The sequence below is a fragment of the Clupea harengus genome, chromosome 20, assembly GCF_900700415.2.
Source record: "Clupea harengus chromosome 20, Ch_v2.0.2, whole genome shotgun sequence".
Classification (NCBI taxonomy): domain Eukaryota; kingdom Metazoa; phylum Chordata; class Actinopteri; order Clupeiformes; family Clupeidae; genus Clupea; species Clupea harengus.
In genome coordinates, this window is record NC_045171.1 from 11,849,082 (window position 1) to 11,871,957 (window position 22,876).

Sequence of the window (22,876 nt, forward strand, 5' to 3'; positions counted from 1 at the left end):
TGCCCATTTATATAAAATCACACTAATATGTGTAAGTTGACAATTCTTCTCATCTCCTCTCCTTTTAAAATACAGCGTGTGTGTGTGTGAGAATGTGAGTATGCACAGAGGCCAGAGCCCTCTGTTCCCCCTGACAGCCCCCACCCGTGTGCTTCTCTGTCCGTCTGAACAGCCAACCACACAGGCTTGTTTAAAAAGTCGAATTTGCCTTTAGCGATTTTACGTCTTAAAAAACAATCTACAATAATTCCGGGCTATGTTAGTCACTCAGTACTTTGGCACATACAATAGCTCACAACACATCACAATCTCGTATTTCCACTTTTCTCTTGTTATGCCCTCTGACGGCGCACTACTAAGGTAACGAGTGAAAGTTTTAATCTGATCTTTTTCGTTTTATGTGCGTCGCGCTCTCAGCAATTTTAAATGCTCTCTCTTCACAGATGTTACACAAAATACCTTCAAGTAAACTATGCCAACAACTGGTCACTTGCTTATTTTAGTTTTAAATATCAATTTAAAACGGTAGGTTCCGATCAATACTCTTGCTCCAATGACTGAATGCCCACATCAACGCAACCGTGTTCGTCATTTCATCTATCAAGTTCACACCCTGAATAAAAATACACGGACATTTGCGATTTACCCCACAGGACTTGACCTATCATCAAACCGTCAAATCTTCGTTTAGTCTCGCCTCGGAGCACCAAACAATCTCTTAATGAAACAAATGTACTCGTTTTTGCAAATACAATTCTTGCAACACTGGAATTATTTCCATTCATTACTATAATATCTATATATTTATAGCACTCTGAGATTCTTCTGAATCCCACTCCTTTATTCTTCATTATAGATGCTACACTGCATTTCGTTGTCTCAGTACTTGTACTCTGTGCAATGACTATACAGTTGAATCTAATCTAAACTTAACTCCGGGCCTCTACCCCTGCGGCTATTCATGCAATTCGATTTTTTGGATAGAGATTTTTTAGTTGATCAGACCAAAATTCCTCATCCTCAAATCGATCTGCACTTGTATTATTTTATTTAAGCAGTATCGCCATCATTATCATATAATGATACAATGATAATTAGATGATACACAATGATGATCACAATTCCAATGTGTCCCTTCCCCACCTGTGCTGTTAAATCAAATTAGTACAATGTAAGGTCTTTTATATCCAATAAGACCTCTTCCCTCTGTTTTGATTATTGCCTTGTGTTGCTTGTCACGTGCTTAATTAATTAATTCAAACCACCGGTTATCTTGGGTTGTTGGAAAAACCACACCCCTGCCTTTTTGAGGGCCCGTAGGATTCAACCAATTGAAACAAGCACGTTCTGACTCACAAACAAGGTTAATGAAACACAATGAGTAAGTTCTGAATGAGCCACTTATCCGTTGAAACAAAGGGTCATAATCCTTCCCCTTCACGCACTTAAGACTAAAAAGTGCGTGCAAATGAACAAAGCAGATAAAATGTATAGAGTCTTCACGTGGCCACAGTAAAATCTCTATACAGTTTATCAAGCCTGCAGTTTTACCCCTCTTTCTCTTTATGTCTACTTTTATTACTGCTGGATTCTGGCTAGTCTTGAATTTTCGCTATTGGGACATTCTCTAGCCCAGTGTCCTCTTTCTCCTTTATCCTTACTTTTTCCTTCTTTATTTCCTTCTTTATTTCCCCTACTTTGACTTTGTCCTCTGTTTTGTCTGCGCCCATTGCCTTGCCCTCTGTTTTTACCTCTTCTTCCCCTTCCTCTCTGTCCATCTCCCATTACCGTCTGTACTACTTGAACAAAAACTTCAGCTGTCCTTTGTTCCTCACGAATCTCTGTCTTTGCCTGCGTCACTTTCTCTACATGTCTTGCCTGAGTCTTAAAAGCCGGAAGGGCAGATGTAGGTAAATCAACAAAGTTCCTGTTCAGCAATTCTCTAACCTCCATTCTATTCATTAATTATGGTGAGTTTTTTTTTGAATTAAGCAAAATACTTCTCTTGAGTCTATGAAAAATATCCGGAGGCCGAGCTTCTAGATTGATAAATCAATCCGGACCTCCCCGGGAGTTTGTGCTCTCAGATAGTTTCCAAAGTTTTAATTTTGCTTAATTTCTTACTCCAGGCACTCTCTCATTCACTCAGGTGTACACCTATTCACACTCCCCAATCCCAGATTAGGGTAGAAATATTTCTGTGAGGTCCCAGACCTCAAGAGATACCCGATCTCTGTATAGCTATTTGTCTGAATATTAAGTAACCCCCGGCTACTCACTTATTATTCTTGTTGTGCGTCTCATCTGGATCTGGATCTCGAGAAGGCAGACTTTCCCGGGGGCAGAAGTCCTTCAGCCGGCCCAACGACGAATTCAACGCGAAGGGACTTTACCTATCCAACTATTGGGCAGGGCGATGCATCGACGTACGGCTTCCGTGGTTCTGCTCCCGGTCGATCTTGTCCTTTCTTGAGATCCGGCTCGAAGGACCAAACTGTCAGGGAATTATTTCACCCTTTGTATAAGGACTGTATTTAAACCTCAGTTATTAAGACACACACAACCAAGAATAAAATCAAGTAACAGACATTTACTCTGGCCCAGAGGAGAGTAGTGGTTTCGGAACGCTGTCCCCACATACACTGCCCCTTGAGTAACTTGCCTGACCATTTATTAAGAAAATCTCACAGAACAAAGACAATGACACACCCATGGCTCTGTCTTCCCATGCCTGGTTCCAAAACACAAGAATGTTTACCTAAGACCCCCAAAAACCCTGACTATGGGTCTTAGACCAATAAATCAGTCTTAACCTAAACATTTCATGACAGTCTGAATTCCAAGCTTCTCTTCCCACAGTTTCAAACTTCCTTTCACAGAACAATGGAAAGAGCTTAGTCCTCCATTTAACTAACTAACTAATATCAAACTAAAACACATCATGATAATAATTAAAAAGAAACATTTCTTTCACAACAACTCACCGTGACTCTATATCCCCGAACTCTGAGGAGAGCCACTCTGTACAACATGCCTAACCCCTAGAGGCCACTATTTCCCCAACAACATGACTTATGCACATGCTCAGTGTGATTAAATAGCACAAAAAGGATGCAAGTGGAAGAAACCAAATCTTCACTGTTACATATACAATATGTTCCCACAATGGATCAGAGGTACAAGTAATACAATTCAACACTTTTTAGCACTTGAATTTCCTTGTGACACACTAATGCTTTACATTTCCACAATTTTGTAGTAATTATTATTTTATATGAATACTGTGTGACACATTTTCTTTTTGTCAAGTGTTTTTTTTTCATGCTGTGTATTGGACAGTATTAACGTTGTTCCAAAATCTTGTTACAATTGTAGCCACAGAGGTATACTCATGTGTGTGTGTGTGTGTGTGTGTGTGTGTGTGTGTGTGTGTGTGTGTGTGTGTTTGGGAAACACAAAGACCTAGCCTGTGTGCCGCGTCATCTCCTCCTGGCAGCCTCACTGTTCATCACTTTACTGATGCATGAGGTATACTCATATAATACAGTGGTCCTGCATGGCACATGTTAATATTACTCTCTTGCTCCCAAAGGTATTTAAAGGCACATTTCTGTCAGTCAGTCGGTCTGAACTAAGAAATAATTACATTTTCAACTAATCAATTTTTAACATCTTGAATCTCATAAATTAGAGTGGACTGTTGTTGATGGTTTTGCATTTATTATTAAATAAATAATGATTAATGGCCCAGCTGAGGACAAAAATAGGGATAGCTATCTCATAGCGGACTTTTTGTTTTGCTGGCATAGACAAACTTCTTATAATGGTCAACAACTTTGCCAAATGATGTGGTGGTCAGGTAAGGAAGGTGAGTGATGGCTGTCATCCTTATGGGCTCCTCCCGAACTTTGCCTCAAAAATATCATATTGTGGGTTGATTTAAAAGGCTTTACAATGGAGCCAGTGAGACAAGACAAGACAAGACAATTTGACATGTCTCACATTGTTAAAGGCCAAAATAGACTTCAGTTGACATGTTTGTGTGGATACAATGTCCTTGAACAAAAGTTAAGGTTCTGGGATGAATGCAACTGAATGTTTTCTTCACTGTCTCATTTGACATTTCATTTTGTACCTTAAAGAAATTGTGAGGCAAAATGTGTGATTTAACAACATACCCCTATAGTAGACTCTGTGTGGATGTGCCTTTTGAATGTCAACTGAAATTGCAGGCATTTAGATTTAATAGATTAATAAGGACTCACAATTATTTAAATATAGATGGGAATGAAGCAATGAGATTAAGATATTCTTTCACCCAAGCCGTGACCATATTTTGAGGATGTGATTGACATCATGGCCAGGAGGAAAGCTGAGGTCAGCCTGGTGCTACGTTGGCAAGTAGACCTTGTATATACAGTATATATATGACACAAAGCCCAATATATGAAATAAGATCAGCTTGAGTGGTACAAGGTAGTCATTAAAGTCCTTCCAGGGCCCGGCAGCATTCGTGAACGTTGTTGCAGTACTAGGAAAAGTAATAAAGTATAGGAGGAAAATGGTGGTGAAGCAGTGAATCAGTTCTGCCAGTAGGCTTAGCAGCAGCAGCAACAGTGGCTTTTGTAGCAGTTGTAGTAGTTCTAGTGGTTCTACTAGTTTTAGTAGTTCTAGCCACCATGTGTCCTCATAGTTGACTAGAATAGAAGGAATAGTAAAGGACAAGATGCTGATAGACAGAATTATTACTACCAACCCATGACCATCGCATTTCCCACACCCAACGTTTTTAAACTTTTTTGCTCATTAAATGAACTATTTGCTAAAATACAAGAATGAATCATTATAACTGGCATGTCTTCTTTTCTTGTTATGGTAAAAGGCTGCCCTCTAGAGGCCACAGGCAGTCTCTGCCTTCTCAATGTTTATCCTGAACAGTTTCTCTCTTTGGCCATTACAAATGAGTGATTATGGATTTTTTGACTGTTACAATCTACAGCCTTGGCCACACAAAGTAAAATCCCTCATACATTTAACAATAGTGCACATTGAAAACACTGTTCTTCAATATGCAATGTTGATGTGTGTTCTCCCAATGTGCTCAAAATAGGCAGAATGATCATAGTTGTGTTGTTTCATTGAAACCACAGAGGCAAATATACAACTTTTAACTATTTTATATGTAACAAAATAATGAAGCATATTGTGTGCATATCCGATATGGAATATTGAATGGGAATGTGGTTGTACGGGGTCCCTCTTAGCCCCACCGGAGCGCTTAAGGGGGCAGCTGTGATCAATCTGCACAGGCGCTATACAATAGTGATCTCACCGTCCACAATGTAGCTCGTGGAGACACCTCTGAATGATGCCATTTAGACAATAAGGCCTACTCGAGTTTGGAATAAAGGAGAATTGTATGTTGGGCATTTCTATTAGCATACTGTTACATGTTATTACCTTGAACAATTAACTCAGGCCTAACCCTTATCGTAAGTACATCTTGAAACAGCCTGTGTATTCATACATATATATATGTATGAATACACATATTCCTACATATATATATATACCTAAGGACGATATATATATAATATAAAATGGGGCAAAAGCCTGTGTGTCTGTGTGCATATGCACCTCTCCGTGTGTGTGTGTGTGTGTGTGTGTGTGTGTGTGTGTGTGTGAGAGAGAGAGAGAGAGAGAGAGAGAGAGAGAGAGAGAGGGGGGAGAGGGATAGAGAGAGAGAGAGAGAGAGGTAAAAGCTCAGTAAAGATCAGGGAGGGGGAGTGGTTAGACCCACTACTACAGAAGCCCGTCTGACTTACTTTAGATTGCCTCCTTAGGGAGAGAGCTAACCCAGTTAGACGCCGACTCCAGAACAGATCCGCCCCTGATCTGGCACGGGATAGAGCTGCTGTCTGGATAGAGGTTAAATGTCAGAGGCAAGCGCATAGAATGTCTCCTATAATAATTATGTCTTTAAATACATTCAACCTGAATTGTTCCTAAACCCCTGCAGCAATTATTCGGCAACTACACCATTGTCAAAGGGGCTTTTCTTCACCACTGCTGCAGTCATTCGCTGCATAATGCATGAGCTTAAACAATTTGCTGCTTTGCCTCTGGTTCACTGGCCAAACGGCTGGTGAACTTTAGTGTCTATGAAGTGTGTCGACACCATGGAGACCGTTTCCTCATTAATGTCCGTAATCTAAGGGGACACGCGGCAAATCTAATTACCCCTCTCAATTGGCCGATACTCATCTATTGACATTCTGAACTCATTTCCCGGGGAAATTAAAAGGAAAAGGGCATCGGTGGAAGAGAGCGGTACCGCACAGATTGCGTCCAGGTGTGGCATTTTGAAGGAGAGACTTAATTCCCTGACGCTTCATTCGCTGTTTCGCCGTCTTTAATTAAAATGATATTTCCAACAAGGAGTCTATGTTTGTTCAGTTAATGAACCCAGACAATTCTCAGCGGGCGAGAAAAGAGAATATAAGCAATCTCATTAGCATATGTTAGCATTTGCAATGCGCGCGAGAGGCCTTACTTTGGCACGTTCTTGTTCTGTAGAGAAACCTCTGTTCTTGCTGACTACGTGCGGAAAAGCGTGGTAAACAAATTAATGGAAGTAGTTTGAGGGATATTTTGATTATCTCGCAACAAAAAATAAGATAACGAGCGTGCATCGACACCAAAACAAACCAATGAATGATGAATCAAAGTAAGAACAAGCTAACTCGTGTTGACCTATGAGGAACGTCACAATTACCATATTCATCTCGTTATACAAAACCTTGGTAGAATAGTATCAGAAAAATAGTTTATTTTCAGAGTCGTATGTACATGTGTTGTATGGTTGGCACATCATTGCCTTAAATGAGGTACCTTGATGACACAAGTAAGCGTTTATTTATTTTTTCCACAAAGTTTGCACCATGAAGAGACTGAATTTTGAAATCAACTGGGTGGAGCATTTCTTTTTTCATTTCAATCACATTGTGCAAAATCAAAAGTGATTATTCAAAGTGATATCTTTGATTATCCTGACTTTACAGTAAAAGCAACTTGGCCATCTTGATTGTCAAAACAAGTACTGCTAATAATAATAATAATAATAATAATTACACAAGAGTGAGGGGTGCGATGCTTTGACAATCATAAGCAGCAGACCATGGAATGCTTTTTTTTCACATGAACAATATTTGGCCCATGGGGGCATGTTCGACATTGATTGACATTCAAAGATGAGCATTAACCGTCCTTGTGGAATTATATAACCCCTCTCGATTCTGACACGTTGAGAATGACACATTTTATTTATACCCATGAAGTGCTCCTCATCTAAACGTGAGGGACTGTTTTTTTTTTCCACTACTGGCACCCACACTGGAGATGTAGGCCCCAAAGCTCTTAAATGACAAGAAATTATAAGATACATGAAAACATCTTCATACAAAATAAAGAGGACACTTGTCGGACAGCTGGAACAGATGAGTCTGATGTCTCTTCCACTAAGTCAGTGAGCTCAGTGCCATCATCCACAAATATGAAGAGACACACACATATGTTAAAAAAAACAACGAAAGGTGCATATCAGAGCTGTTGAACACACTTCCAGCTCAGTGTTCACTGTGTGAAGCTCCACCACTGTCCCCACAGAGAGCTGCCTCCCTGTTTCTAGTCCAGCAGGTGGAGGAAACACCGCCTTTCTCCCGTCAGTCTCTGCCCCACCACCTGTGTGTCTGGCCCCCACTAGTTGTTGTACAGGTCGTTGTTGATGATCTCAGGTGTGGGTGTCTCGTCCCGCTGCTCGTAGTGGAAGCGCCTCTTCTTGCCGAAGGTGGAGAAGGCGTTGTGCACGTCCAGCTCGCTACTCCGGTGGCTGGGCCGCAAAGTGCACAGGGCCGAGGGTGTGCCGGGGATGTAGACGTTGTGCTGGTAGTCGGGCGGCGGGTGGGACGGGTGGGGCGGGTGGGGCGGGTGGGGCGGGTGGGGCGGGTGGGGCGTGGGGTGGGGGTGGGGTGGGGGGACGTCTGAGCCTGCTGGAGAGTCTGGTGCTGAGGGGGGACGTAGCGAGGAGTCCAGGCCCGAGGGGGAGGGCCAGCGATGGGGGGAGATGTCCTGTATTCTGTCGACGGAGGGCGCAAAGTCGCTGAACAGTGGTCAACTTTGGGACCTGTGTGGACATGCATTTGACAGTTGAGTAAAGCAGTAAACAGATCAACAGCATGGGTACCAGAATAGGTTGGCATAGATTGGGACTTACCACGCATATGATTGCCCCAGGTCCAGTACTGCCCTGCCATTGGGCTGACAAAGTTTTCTGGGTCTGTCTGCATTGCCTTGCGCATCAGAGTACCATCCATATTGATAGAATTGTAGCTATGAATGAGAAAGGGGCCAGATCATTAATGTGTCCTTCTGTGTGGACAGAAAGCATATCCTAACAAGCACTGTTGGCGATGTGTGGCATGCATTTGTGCATTACCTTTTAAGAGAGGACGTTTGATTCTTTGTGAGAGGCCAGTCTGTATTTGGTTGCTTCAGCTGGAATAAGGGATATAACCACAGTGAGTTTCAATAAGGTCTGTATCCACTAAGTCTTAAAGCATAAAAGACCGACAAAAGCAACAAAAAAAAGAACAGCGTTAAAGACTGCCTCCCTGTGGCGAAATTTCGAATGGCATTTGGGTTTCTTTAGAGGTAGTGCTTCGCTTGGCATTTTATTTGCCTTTCATCTGTTGAAGAACATTGTGCTGGTTGTTGGTTCAGGCTTTGTGATGTGTGTGGAGAGCGGGTGGGGGTATTTATCCGGACTATAAGTCGCCGGGTATGGATTCCACGCTCTAATAATTCACTTAAAGCCGTTAAAAAGGAGAGTGCAATGTAAGCTTATTATTAGAATTGTTATTCACACCACCTTCCGAAACCAATTAGAGTACCGCTGGGATGAAACGAGACATGATTTTAATCTTCAAAGGAAGCCGCTCAGCGGAGGAAATTAATAATAAAAACGGTTAATTGTGGGGTGGAATCGATTTATTTTAAGTTTTGCATGATTGCAGAATAGCCTACCATAAAACGATTCTGAACAGCAGTTCCTGCGGATGAAAAGAAACTTTGTTTTGCTTCTTTCTGAGAAATACCCTGGAAATGTTTCCAACACTGTAAGTTACAGCTTGCTATTCAGCCTTCTATTTTAAGACCATGCTCAATTTAATTAGAAGGCCTACGAAGCCAGCCATTCAACTCGTTCATTCATATTGGCTACTAGTAATGTCAGATTAAGTAGCTGCAATTATTTTTACCAGTTTTCATGCAGTTTGCTGTTAGTGACTGACAAAAGGTTGGACTAATGCACGTCGATCTATTATTGTATATTTATTATTATTAATTCCAAAAACTAATCATTTAAGCTGTGCAGGTAAATGGCGTAATTAACAGGCGAAGATGTTCAAGTTCAGTTAGACATTAATTTACATTTTACGGTCTGACACTTCCATCTAGTGGATTCCACAAGCACAAACCACGCAGATTGTCTGCCTGCCTCCCTCCCTCAATCTCTCTCTCTCTCTCTCTCTCTCTCTCTCTCTCTCTCGCGTCTCTCTTGCTCGTTCTTTCTGTCCTCCACCACCCCCCTTTTCAAGCGTAAGGCTTCCTCCTTCACTATCCTCCTCACATTCTTTGAGGACAACGCAGACGCATCTACAGTCGCGACACGTCCCAGCCGGCTCCTGCTCCCTTCCTTAAACGCTCCAACTCCCATTTTTCATCTATAATAGACGGATCCTGCCCGTGTTCGCGCACCATTGTACGTCGGATAATGGCTCTCTGTTGTGTGTGTATGTGTGTGTGCTTGTGTGTGTCTGTGTGAGTGTGTGTACGTGTGTCCTTGAGGCGTAGTTAGCGAGTGCTGTTCAGTACCTGAAAGACTTAAATTGTAACCAATATTTCAGTTGGAAATGTTATCTCTACATCAAGCATATAACATTCTCGAAAATATTTATGTGAGAATAAACAGGCCAACGGAGATTTTTTTTCTTTAAACTCCAACCAACCTTTTTGCTTGGGCAATACTATAACATGTTATTGCATGTATGACCTACAAGTGTTTATGACATTTGATCTGTCTTGCAATGTGACAATGCCCTTGCCCTTTACACTGATGTTGTTTATTGTAATTAATTGACATCGTTCAAAAACCGTATAGTCCGTATAACCGTATAACCTTTGTTTCAAAACCGAGAAAAAAAGCATAGATGTACATGTTGTTATTAAGAGCCGAAGTGACTCATTGTCCTTCATTTCACAGACCTCTCTTCGTGAAGCTGTTGATTGAGAGGCGAGTTAAGTGTCAGAATCGATCTGATGTAAAAGTGCATAGCCCACAAGAATCACAGTCGCAATTGATCGACTTCCGAGTTTTGATGAGCTATTCATAGGCTTGATACTAATTAGTTCGAACTTCCACTAAGACTATAAGGTGCAAGAGTATGTCATTGAGACATGCTATGTTCACAGTGAATGACATCATATTACACTGTTTCACCTAGAACCAGAATACATTTAACACCTAACACACGATCCAACACATTTTTTATGAAAAATACAACATATCCATCGTCATTAATTATACAATGCCCTTATCTCAAGTTGCTGTTCTCACGTAAAAACGAAACATTTTAACTAATTTAATCTGTTTTTACCTCACTGGGAGTAGTTGCTCCATTATTCCGGCTTTGCGCGTTCCATCCAAGCGTTTCAGTTCCCTTTGGATTGGCATTGTTCCTCGGCGTTTCGGGACTACACGGCTTCAGGAACATGAAGTCGCTTTTCGCCGACTCTGGTGTCAGACAAACCTTGTAACAATAGGCTTGAGACAAGGTGTTCGTGCTGTTCACCTCCATGCAATTCGTGGGCACTTTGGTGCCTGTGGAGATCTGTAAATTTAAATTCGATTTTTTGAATACTTCGGTCGGGGGCTCCGGTTCTATACCACAACAAGCGGCTCCGACTGTGGAGAGACCGAAGCCGTTGAGTGCGTCTCGATCTTTGTAACACTTGACAGAGGCGAGCACAATAATGGCTATGAGAAAGATAAGCGAGATGGTGCTCAGTGACACGATTAGATAGAGGGCGAGATTGGACGAAGGCTGGGGGTTTAGGGTGAGGTCGCCAAAATCTGACAGGGATTCCGGCACGTTGTCCACTACTGACAGAATGATAGAGACGGTGGCCGAGAGGGGCGGCTGACCGTTGTCCTTGACCAGAATGACAAGTCGCTGCCTGGTGGCATCTTTTTCAACAAAGCGGCGAATTGTCCTGATCTCGCCTGTATAAAGGGCAACGCTGAAAAGCCCTGGATCTGTCGCCTGGAGCACTTGGTAAGACAACCGCGAGTTCTGCCCAGCGTCCGCGTCCATTGCCGTGATTTTCGCAACAAGATAACCAGCGTCCACTGACCTGGGGACCAATTCTGTCGCCACCGTGCCGTTTTTAGGCAATGGAGATATAATGACCGGTGCGTTATCATTTTGATCTAAAACGAATACATTCACCGTTACGTTGCTTCGCAGTGGCGGGAAGCCAGCGTCCTGAGCTTGAACTTTGATCTGAAAGTTTCGGAGCTGTTCGTAGTCGAAGGAGCGCAGCGCGTAGATGTTTCCATTGTCGGAGTTAATGGAGACGTAAGTGGACACTGGCATGCCCTGTATCTGACCCTCCAGAATGGAATAAGACAGATAGGAGTTCTGATTGGAGTCGGGATCGAAGGCGGTCACCGAGCAAATGGAAGCGCCAGGGGCATTGTTCTCGGTTACATAGACAGTGTAGGACGGCTGAACAAAGCGCGGCGGGTTGTCATTAATGTCAGACACTGTAACGAGGATGTTTTTTTTGGTGGAAAGTGGCGGGGAGCCCAAGTCTTTCGCGGTCAGCGTGATATTGTACTCAGCCACGTTCTCTCGGTCAAGAAACTCACTAGTCACCAAAGTGTAGTAATTCTTAAACGATGAATGGAGCTGAAATGGAACGTTTCCTGGAATTTCGCAGTCCACATTTCCGTTCTCGCCCGAGTCTCGGTCCATCACGCTGATAACGGCGATCACAGTCCCCGGTGGCGCGTCTTCCTGAACAGGTGTAGACACGGAGGTCAGAATGACCTCGGGTGCGTTGTCGTTTATGTCCAAAATATCTACCAGCACTTTGCAGTGCACAGCTACGGCAGAGGGACCCTTGTCTTTGGCTTGCACGTACAATTCATACACGCTCGCCTTTTCATAATCCACAATCCCTTTTACCCGAATTTCTCCTGTGTAGGAGTCCACGTTAAACAATTCGCGCACTTTTAACGGCGCGTGTCCGCTGAAAGAGTAGGAAATCTCGCCATTGGGACCCTCGTCGAGATCTGTGGCATTAAGTTTGAGCACAAGTGTGCCTCTCGGAGCATTTTCAATCAGGCTGACTCGATAAACAGACCGATCGAACACGGGGACATTGTCATTTGCATCCAGCACCGTGACTGTGATTTTCGCTGTTCCCGAGCGCTCAGGTGAGCCTCCATCGACGGCAGTCAGCACCATTTCATGCGCCTTCTTTTGCTCCCGGTCTAGCGGCGTCTCTAGAACGAGCTCAGCGAACTTACTGCCATCATTGCGCGTCTGAATATCCAAGGCAAAGTGCTCGTTCGCGCTGAGTTGATATGAGCGGAGAGAGTTGGTGCCCACGTCTAAATCTTGCGCACTTTCCAGTGGAAAGCGAGAGCCTGGCGCCGCCGACTCGGTGATCTCAAGATTAAACTCGCTCCACGGGAAACTAGGAGCGTTATCGTTCACATCCAGAATTTCCACCTCTACACGGTAGAGCTCCAGTGGGTTCTCGATGACGACTTGCAAGTGCAAAAAACAAGTTTGACTTTGTTCACACAGTTCTTCGCGGTCGATCTTTTCATTTACAAACAAAATACCGTTTTCTAAATTCACCTCTAAGTACTGTTTCTTGGCGCCGGATACAATCCGAAACCGACGTGCAGACAGTTTCGCCACGTCCAAGCCTAAGTCCTCTGCAATATTCCCGACGAATGCTCCGTGCTCCAGCTCCTCTGGAATTGAGTAGCGCATCTGCGCCAATACCAAATCCATTGCGCCCGTGCACAAAAGCAGGCACAGAGCGTGTCTCACTAATGGCCATTGTGTCCTCGAGGATCCCTGGTCCATATCAGCGTCTCCAGTGCACAAATCGAGTCTTCAGTAGCGCAAAAGGCGCAAAGAGAAATAACACGTCTTCATGGTTCGTTTCCAAAAAGTCTGTCCAGTCTTTTTGAGAGAGTAATCACGGAATCAGACCTTCTTTCACAACTATTAAATAAAAAAACAGCATAAAACCAACTTTATAATCACATCAAGTGAATAAAAGCGCTCTCTGTTGTGCTCCGGGTGGAGCAGCAGCGGTGTGTGAGCGGGGAGAGCTCGCGCTTTGATTTTCCAGTGTATTAGACATTATGAGGAGCCGGGGGAGGCAGGGGGGGGTCTTCGTGAAGCTTCGTATTGGTGGAAGGCGACATGAGAGTTCTGACTATAATTGCTGTACTGACACTTTTAACCCTTGCATTGCTCAGTCTTTTCACCGCGGGAAAACCGACCGAGACTGACAGCTAATGTGATGACAAATTCGAATTAATGAGAAATTATATTTCTTCAAAGCCTCCCTCTACTTGCATCGAGATAGGCTTTTTTAATTTCATGCTTATTTCTGTTTCTAAACGTGGCAACTCAAAGCCATTTAAAACACAATCTTGGCGCTTGTAACTCACCCTAGATACAACTGAGAAGACAAGATCACCCCAAGTAAATATTTGTGACAGAAACCACTTCGAGCAGATGTTGAGCAATGCAGTGGATTTACAAGATTATATCCTCGAAGTTATTGTTTTGATCAGACAAAGGGCCTGAACTATGTGTCAGGCTAGAGTAACACATGTTTGTGCAAGTGTAATCTTTATTTTCTGGGATAATCCTAGTAATTCTGACTATAAAACCACTTATACCCCGAGCACATCCCCCATGCATATTCAGCGAAGACTGTCCTCAGAAGGGCATTCCAATTACGACTGTGAGCTGGTAGGCAAATAGCAGCACACTCACCCCATCCAACACACACACACACACACACACACACACACACACACACACACACACACAGGGGGGGGGGGGGGCTGTGCTTTCCAATACATTCCTCACATTGGCAGAAATCTCCGAGGGGTTGATAAATTGGTCACGACACCCGAGGCGCCTTTCGAGGTCTCCTCTCTCACCCCATTCGCCCACTCCCATAAAAATAAAAAAAATCCGCAGGTTCAAATGACCAGAAAACATAATCTGTTAGTAGACTTAACCTCAAGCAGATGGTTAAGCTTCTGCAGAAAATGATTACATTTCTAAAACAGGAGTTCCACGGGTTTTCTCTTATTTTTAATTAACGGACTGGAGGGGATTAGCGCTCGCCTATCCGGGATCAGCCGTTTCCTGACAGAAGAATACAAATGTTTTCTGATAAATAATCCCACAGCACTCCGCGAGGCGCAACGCCAAGGTCTCTGGTGCCCGTTACATTGACATGCTTTAGGCTACGCGCAGCTTTAACTCGTCTCAGCCTCTCGGGCGATTGTCCACGGGCGAGAAGACCATCTCTGTTAACAGAAGTTACTAGAGTGCAGTCCACTGAAGAAAAAGCTGTTAGGACCAAAGAAAAGTAGAACGTAGAGGTAGAGGAGAAGACACGTATTTACTTTTTCTCTTTTGAGACAACTTATTTGTCTTAAATTCTCCCACTTTAGGAACCTTGGGGGGTCCATTTTGTCTTGATAAGGCACGAAACAGTTCACACCAAAATAGACACAATACCGATCAGTGTGTAATTGCTTACAGTTTAATTGAAGCAATGGGGAAACAGAAAGTTAACCCCTTTCTCGTTGCGTTCTCTCGATTCCAAAATTGATCCTTGAGCGCCATCTTCTGGATATAAAAATCGGAATACTTTTTACAGAAAAATTACCATTTTATATGTTGTGATGGCCCACGGCATATAATGGAGCTAACGTAATTTGACAGCTGAATGACACTTAATTTCTACATCACGTTTCTACGTTTGCTTCATTATACTTAACTGACCTACGTCAGAAAGATATAAATGTTTAAAGTGTATGTAGGCAGTGTGGTTTAGTGGCTACACTGTATATTACTACGTTTTTATAGGGCTGTTGTCAGAATGTTGGAAAGGCTTTAGCTAACTTACGTCAAAATGTTACAAAGTTTCTTGCTTCCAAAGTGAAAACGCTGGACAGCGCCCGGGGTTCGATCCTACAAACTGCAGGAAACGTGGAATCAGCAATGATTGGAAGTAACCCCTGAGCTAGCCAACGCCGATGATTAAAATAGGCAGGAAGGTACTTGTAACTTTGGTCACCATGTCAAACAACGTCAGAAAAGTTTCGCTATAGATTACAACCCGGAAGCTTCGATTTCCTCGCGTAGTTGAACTGCTCAAGTTGCCACAGTTAGAGAGAAGTAGCCTACCATTTGTCAAGAATAGCGCGAACACCCTGCATAGGCCTACTTCAAGTGGAATTAACGCTCCACGTTAAATAGTGACATTTGTGGCTGGAGTGGTGCGTTGTTGTGATAGGATCAGTGAAATTGTATGTAAGACATTTAAAAAGACCAACGTGAACAAAGGAGTTGTTAAAAGAGTTCACCTTTGTCCATCCGTTAATGTTCCGGAACCTTGTTTATAAGATCGGGTGGGTCATAGTCTTTTTCTGAACCTAACTACAGAAAACAAATACCAGTTGATGCATATGCGCTTCGACTGAGCTCCATTGAATAAATACATTCCCTGGTCTTTGAGCGTCATCTTCTGGCTGTTTTGAGGTATTGTCACAGAAGGTGGAAGCAAGTAGCCCCAGATTGACAGATGAAAACATTGCTATTTGCCATGCCAGCCTGAAACAAAAAATGCTTATTTTTGGTTATGCTATGTGAGAAGGCCTAAGAAATGATGGCCTACTGTGTACACACAAACACACGCACTAACACACACATATACTTTGGGTCCACTTTAGCTCGCTTGAAACTTTCATGACCTCCATCTTTTGCACACTGTCTCTCTTTAGAAGCCATAGTACTGACCATGCACTGAATGTTATTCTCCTATGATATGACCATCTATGCCTCTCAGATCTCAGCTTTGAAAGGTGTAGATGATAAGATTTCTATCCACCAGCCTTTGACTATAGAATTTCAGAATGTCCAGAGTCTCTTTTGAAATGGTTTGCAGTGTATGGCATCATCCGACAGCCACGATTAATCAATGGATTTGAATGACTTAGTTGTGTTCACCGTGCTCATGCTGCTCTGCACTCCTAAAACATACACATGGCCCTGTTATTCCCTGTGTACTCTCCCTATTACCCAACCCCTCTGTTCTGTACATAAAGAATGTATTGCAGTACCATTGTGCATTTACACTGTACACACTGTAGGACTAATTAACTTATTCTACACGTTAATGTTATTATTTTTTTGCTCCTCTGGTTAGATGCAGAATGCATTTTACTGGCTTTGTAACTATATTCTGCAAAGTTACAAAGTTGTATATGGTCTAATCCAATGTCATCTAATACATGGTGTGTATTCAGCATGGAAAAGCCAAGTGATGCAAAGTGAAGCATTTGTCTTCAGTTCTCCCACTTTAGGAACCTTTGGGGGTCCACTGTGTCTTGATAAGACACGAAACAGTTCACCCCAAAATAGACACCATGCCGATCAGTGTGTAATTGCGTACAGTTTAATTAAAGCAATGGGGGAACAGAACGTTAACCCCTTTCTCGTTGCGTTCTCTCGATTCAAAAAATTATCCTAGAGCGCCATCTTGTAGATGGGAAAATCAGAATACTTCACCTCTGAACTGTTGAGAGTTATGCTCAAACAATGCCAAAAATGACCATTTAGTAATATGTTGTGATGACCCACGGCCTATAATGGAAGAAACATAATTTGACAATTGAATGAGACTTCATTTCTACACATCACGTTTCTACGTTTGGTTCATTGTAAAAAACTTGCCGAAATCAAAAACCTGAACATCGCGCGAGCTTTGAATCTGCGGCCTTCACACCTTCAGTTTTAAACTAAGTGATGAGACGACTTGACTGGCCTTCATGAGAAAGATATTGATGTTTAACGTATCTAATTTAGTGTGTAGGCAGTGTGATTAGTGGCTTAAAGTGTGGGCAACCAATGTTATTATAGTGTCACATATCACTTCATTCGTGGCCTCGGAAACTGTATTTGTAACACTATCACACACTGTATATCAATACGTTTTTGATTGTCAGAATGTTGGAAAAGCTTTTGCAAACTTACGTCAACATTTTCCAAAGCTTCCGAAATGAAAACGCTGGACAGCGCCCGGGGTTCGATCCTGCAAACTGCAGGAGTGTTGAACCGTGGATTGGTAGAAGTAACCCCTGAGCTAGCCAACGCCATTTGTAATCACTGGTTGGAAGGTATTTGTAACTTTGGTCACCATGTCATACAACGTCAGAAAAGATTGGCTACAGATTACAACCCGGAAGTTTCGTTTTACTCGCATAGTTGAACTGCTCAAGTTGCCACAGTTAGAGAGAAGTAGCCTACCATTTGTCAAGAATAGCGCGAACACCCTGCATAGGCCTACTTCAAGTGGAATTAACGCTCATTGTGTTGTCAAATAGTGACATTTGTGGCTGGAGTGGTGCGTTGTCCTGATAAAATCAGTGAAATTGTATGTAAGACATTTAAGAAGACCAACGTGAACAAAGGCGTTGTTAAAAGAGTTCACCTTTGTCCATCCGTTAATGTTCCGGAACCTTGTTTATAAGATCGGGTGGGTCATAGTCTTTTTCTGAACCTAACTACAGAAAACAAATACCAGTTGATGCATATGCGCTTCGACTGAGCTCCATTGAATAAATACATTCCCTGGTCTTTGAGCGTCATCTTCTGGCTGTTTTGAAGTATTGTCACAGAAGGTGGAAGCAAGTAGCCCCAGATTGACAGATGAAAACATTGCTATTTACAAGAAACTATGCCAGCCTGAAACAAAATTGCATACGTTTGGGTATGCTAATTGGAAATACCTAACAAACTATCTGCTACTGTGCACACACCTGCAAACATACACACACACACACACACACACACACACACACACACACACACACAAACTTTGGGTGCACTTTAGCTCGCTTGAAACTTTCATGACCTCCATCTTTTGCACACTGTCTCTCTTTAGAAGCCATAGTACCGGCCATGCACTGAATTATATTTTCCTATTATATGACCATCAATGGCTCTCGGATCTTAGCTTTGAGAGGCTGTAGATGATAAGATTTCTATCCACCAGCCTTTGACTACAGAATTTCAGAATGTCCAGAGTCTCTTTTGAAATGGCTTGCAGTGTATGGCATCATCCGACAGCCACGATTAATCAATGGATTTGAATGACTTAGTTGTGATCATTGTGCTCATGCTGCTCTGAACTCCTAAAACATACATATGGCCCTGTTATTCCCTGTGTACTCTCCCTATTACCCTCTGTTCTGTACATAAAGAATGTACATATTGCAGTGCCACTGTGCATATACACTGTACACACTGTAGGACTAATTAACGTATTCTACACTTTAATGTTATAATTGTTTTGCTCCTCTGGTTGGATGCAGAATGCATTTTACTGGCTTTGTAACAATATTCTGCAAAGTTACAAAGTTGTATATGGTCTAATCCAATGTCATCTAATACATGGTGTGTATTCAGCATGGAAAAGCCAAGTGATGCAAAGTGAAGCATTTGTCTTCAGTTCTCCCACTTTAGGAACCTTTAGGGGTCCACTGTGTCTTGATAAGACACGAAACAGTTCACCCCAAAATAGACCCCAAAATAGACAAAAATGATCCAGTGTGTAATTGCTTACAGTTTAATTAAAGCAATGGGGGAACAGAACGTTAACCCCTTTCTCGTTGCGTTCTCTCGATTCAAAAAATGATCCTAGAGCGCCATGTTCTAGATGGGAAAATCAGAATACTTCACCTCTGAACTGTTGAGAGTTATGCTCAAACAATGCCAAAAATGACCATTTAGCAGGGACATGCACAGGAATTTTGAAGGGCAGTTGCTCTGCCCTGGAAAAAAGGGGCAACACCTTAATTTTTGTCACCGCCGCTGCCACGCCCCCGTCTCCTGGACGCATATTTTGCCTATATCATTTTAAACTCTCACTAATCGCCGCTGCCACGCCCCCGTCCCCTAAACGCTTATTCCGCGATTATTTTATCTTGGCACACATGAAGTTCTGCAGCCGTAATACTATTTGTAAAATATATATATATTTCCTTCGGAGGGGCAACTTCAGTCGAGGAGGGCCAACGGGCAGTTGCCCGAGCAACCTTAGCCCCCTCCTGTGCACGTCCCTGCCATTTAGTAATATGTTGTGATGACCCACGGCCTATAATGGAAGAAACATAATTTGACAATTGAATGGCACTTCATTTCTACATCACGTTTCTACGTTTGGTTCATTATAAAAAAAACTTGCCGAAATCAAAACGCTGAACAGCGCGCGAGCTTTGAACCCGTGGCCTTCGGACCTTTAGCTTTAAACGAAGTGATGAGACGACTTGACTGACCCACATGTTTAACGTATTTAACTTAGTGTGTAAGCAGTGTGGTTTAGTGACTAAAAGTGTGGGCAACCAATGTTATTATAGTGTCACATATCACTTCATTCGTGGCCTAGGACACTTTATTTGTAAAACTATCACACACTGTATATCAATACGTTTTTAATTGTCAGAATGTTGGAAAGGCTTTTGCAAATTTAAGTCAACATTTTTATTTCCAAAGCTTCCAAAATGAAAACGCTGGATGGCGCCCGGGGTTTGATCCTGCAAATTGCAGAAGTGGTTAATCTTGGAAGGGTTGGAAGTAACCCCTGAGCTAGCCAACGCCGTTTGTTTGCACCGGTTGGAAGGTATTTGTAACTTTGGTCACCATGTCATACAACGTCAGAAAAGATTGGCTACAGATTACAACCCGGAAGTTTCGTTTTACTTGCATAGTTGAACTGCTCAAGATGCCACAGTTAGAGAGAAGTAGCCTACCATTTGTCAAGAATAGCGCGAACACCCTAACATAGGCCTACTTCAAGTGGAATCAACGCTCATTGTGTTGTCAACTAGTGATCTTTGTGAGCGGTGCGTTGTCGTGATAGCATCAGTGAACTTGTATGTAAGACATTTCAGAAGTCCAACGTCAACAAAGACGTTGTTTAAAAAGTTCACCTTTGTGCATCCGTTATTGTTCCGAAAACGTGTTTAAAAGATCGGGTGTGCCATAGTCTTTTTCTGAACCTAATTACAGAAAACAAATACCGGTTGATGCATATGCAATACAAAGGTTGGAAGCAAGTCGCCCTAAATTGACAGATGAAAACATTGCTATTTGCCAGAAACATTGCCAGTCTGAAACCAACTTGCACATATTTGCAGTTTAAGAAGACCTAAGAAATGATGGCCTACTGTGCACACACAAACACACGCACAAACACACACATACACGCCGGGTGCACTTTAGCTTGCTCGAAACTTTCATGACCTCCATCTTTTGCACACTGTCTCTCTTTAGAAGCCATAGTACCGGCCATGCACTGACTGTTATTTTCCTATGATATGACCATCAATGGCTCTCGGATCTTAGCTTTGAAAGGTGTAGATGATAAGATACACTGTACACACTGTAAGCTATATATCGTAGATTGCCATCTTCTGTATGTGAAAATCAGAATACTTCACCCCTGAACTGCAGCAAGTTATGCCCAAACAATGCCCTGTTCTGTACATAAATAATGTATATATTGCAGTACCACTGTACATATTGTTACGACCCTGACGGGTCTAGGCCCCGCCCTGTGATATTTGCATGCCTGTTCTCTCTGTCTCTACAGCAGGTGATTGGGGACAGGTGTATCATTGATTGGCTGGGCTAGGCTACAAAAGCCCTGATCAGCCGGCAGTCGAGAGAGCTTTGGTCTTACCGGCATTTGGATATCGTTGGTCGTTAGATAGTGATTGGATTCGGATACGCATTGGCTTTTGGATTGTCGTCGTCGTCGTTTGTTTGAATCACCCTCGAACTGACTTTACATTACATTTTGGTTTCTTTTCACAACACTGACACTTACCACACTTTTTGCTATAATTATTATACAAATGTAAACCTGTACCATTTAATAAAAACCTTATTATTATTATTATTATTATTATTATTATAAATTCTGCGAGGCCTCCCCCTATGTTTCGCGCATTGGGCTGTGCACGTAACAATATACACTATACACATTATAAGCTATAGGACTCGTTCACTTATTCTACACTTTAATGTTATTATTTTTTTGCTCCTCTGGTTAGATGCAGAATGCATTTCATTGGCTTTGTACCTATATTCTGCACAGTTACAAAGCTGTATCTGATCTAATCAAATATCATCTAATACATGGTGTGTATTCAGCATGGAAAAGCCAAGTGATGCAACAAGGTGATCAGATGGATAGGAACCAACAGCAATTAAAATGAATGCAAACCTACTACAGCTAAACCTTGACTTAAGTGTTGAAGAGGGTTAAAAATGTTTGGAATAATGATTTTCACTTTTGATAGATTTTGTGGAGATAACTGATAATTGCAGCCTATCACAAATATAATCTTGACCCTGTTATTTTGTGCAGTCAACAGGGGGCGCCAGAGACCATGTCATTTGTTGACGTGCAGGTTTTCCATTCGAGACGGTAGTCAATGGACTAGCACAGCAATCGTGCAGTCTTGCTTTGTCCACACACGAAGGGAGTCAGATGATACTTAACATCCACCAACAGGGATTCAAAAAAATACTGAAATGATGGCCAAAGTCATCGACTATCATCATCACCACGTCATTATTTACACCCATACCTAGAACGGTATGTTTTTTTTCTTTTTTGTAAAATTCCATGTTTGCGCCTGGGCGTTCAGTCTCATTCCTTTTGAATCTTAATGACTAATTTATTTGACTTGTACTTGCTATTTAATGCTATTTTGTTTAAGGTTTTTTTTGTTTGTTCTATCAGCCTCTTCAAGATCACCTGTAAAGGGGAACACAAGGCAAGTACTATGTGTTGGAGGCTCCACAACCCTGCTAACTTTTCATGCCTCTGTGTGTGTGTGTGTGTGTGTGTGTGTGTGTGTGTGTGTCTGCGCCTGCGTGCGTGTGTGGCCAGGCGTGTGCATGAACAGTCTCTGTGGGGGGACAACCTCTGATTGCTGCAGCAGATGTGGTGGAGAGAAGGGGAGAGAGGTGTGTGTGTGTGTATGTGTGTGTGTGTGTGTGTGTGTGTGTGGAGGTGTGTGACGGCCCATGCAGTGAGCGAGAGAAGGGGGAGACACAAAAAGAAGGACAAGAAAAAGGGGGGAAGAAATGCACTCTTTCAAAATGCTATTGCAATGCATAGACTGTAAATGTGCAAATAGAAGGGAAAGAGCGATGGATGGGGATGGAACTGAACTGAAGATGAGAGGAAAAGAAAAAACAAGAGAGAGGGAGAGAAGGAATGAAAGAATAGTTGAAAATGAAGAAAGGGAAAGGGCCAAAGTGATGGGGAGAGCGTCATCACACACGAGAGGGTTCTTTAGTATAGAGGTAAAGGAGAGATGAGGAGTGATGAGGAGTGTGTGTGTGTGTGTGTGTGTGTGTGTGTGTGTGTGTGTGTGTGTGTGTGTGTGTGTGTGTGTGTGTGTGTGTGT

The 22,876-nt window shown here is 42.6% G+C and overlaps 1 protein-coding gene across 1 annotated transcript; it reads right to left on the bottom strand.

The window, feature by feature from the left end:
• Positions 1-6,804: 6,804 nt before the first annotated feature.
• Positions 6,805-13,470, bottom strand: si:ch73-233f7.1 (uncharacterized protein LOC100537710 homolog). Its single transcript, XM_031558045.2, has 5 exons — positions 10,713-13,470; positions 8,495-8,553; positions 8,273-8,388; positions 8,012-8,182; positions 6,805-7,970 (listed from the first exon to the last, which is right to left on the bottom strand). Exons 1-5 carry the CDS (start codon positions 13,218-13,220, stop codon positions 7,759-7,761), a joined length of 3,066 nt encoding a protein of 1,021 aa, XP_031413905.1. The 5' UTR covers positions 13,221-13,470; the 3' UTR covers positions 6,805-7,758.
• Between the last annotated feature and the right edge of the window lie 9,406 nt (positions 13,471-22,876).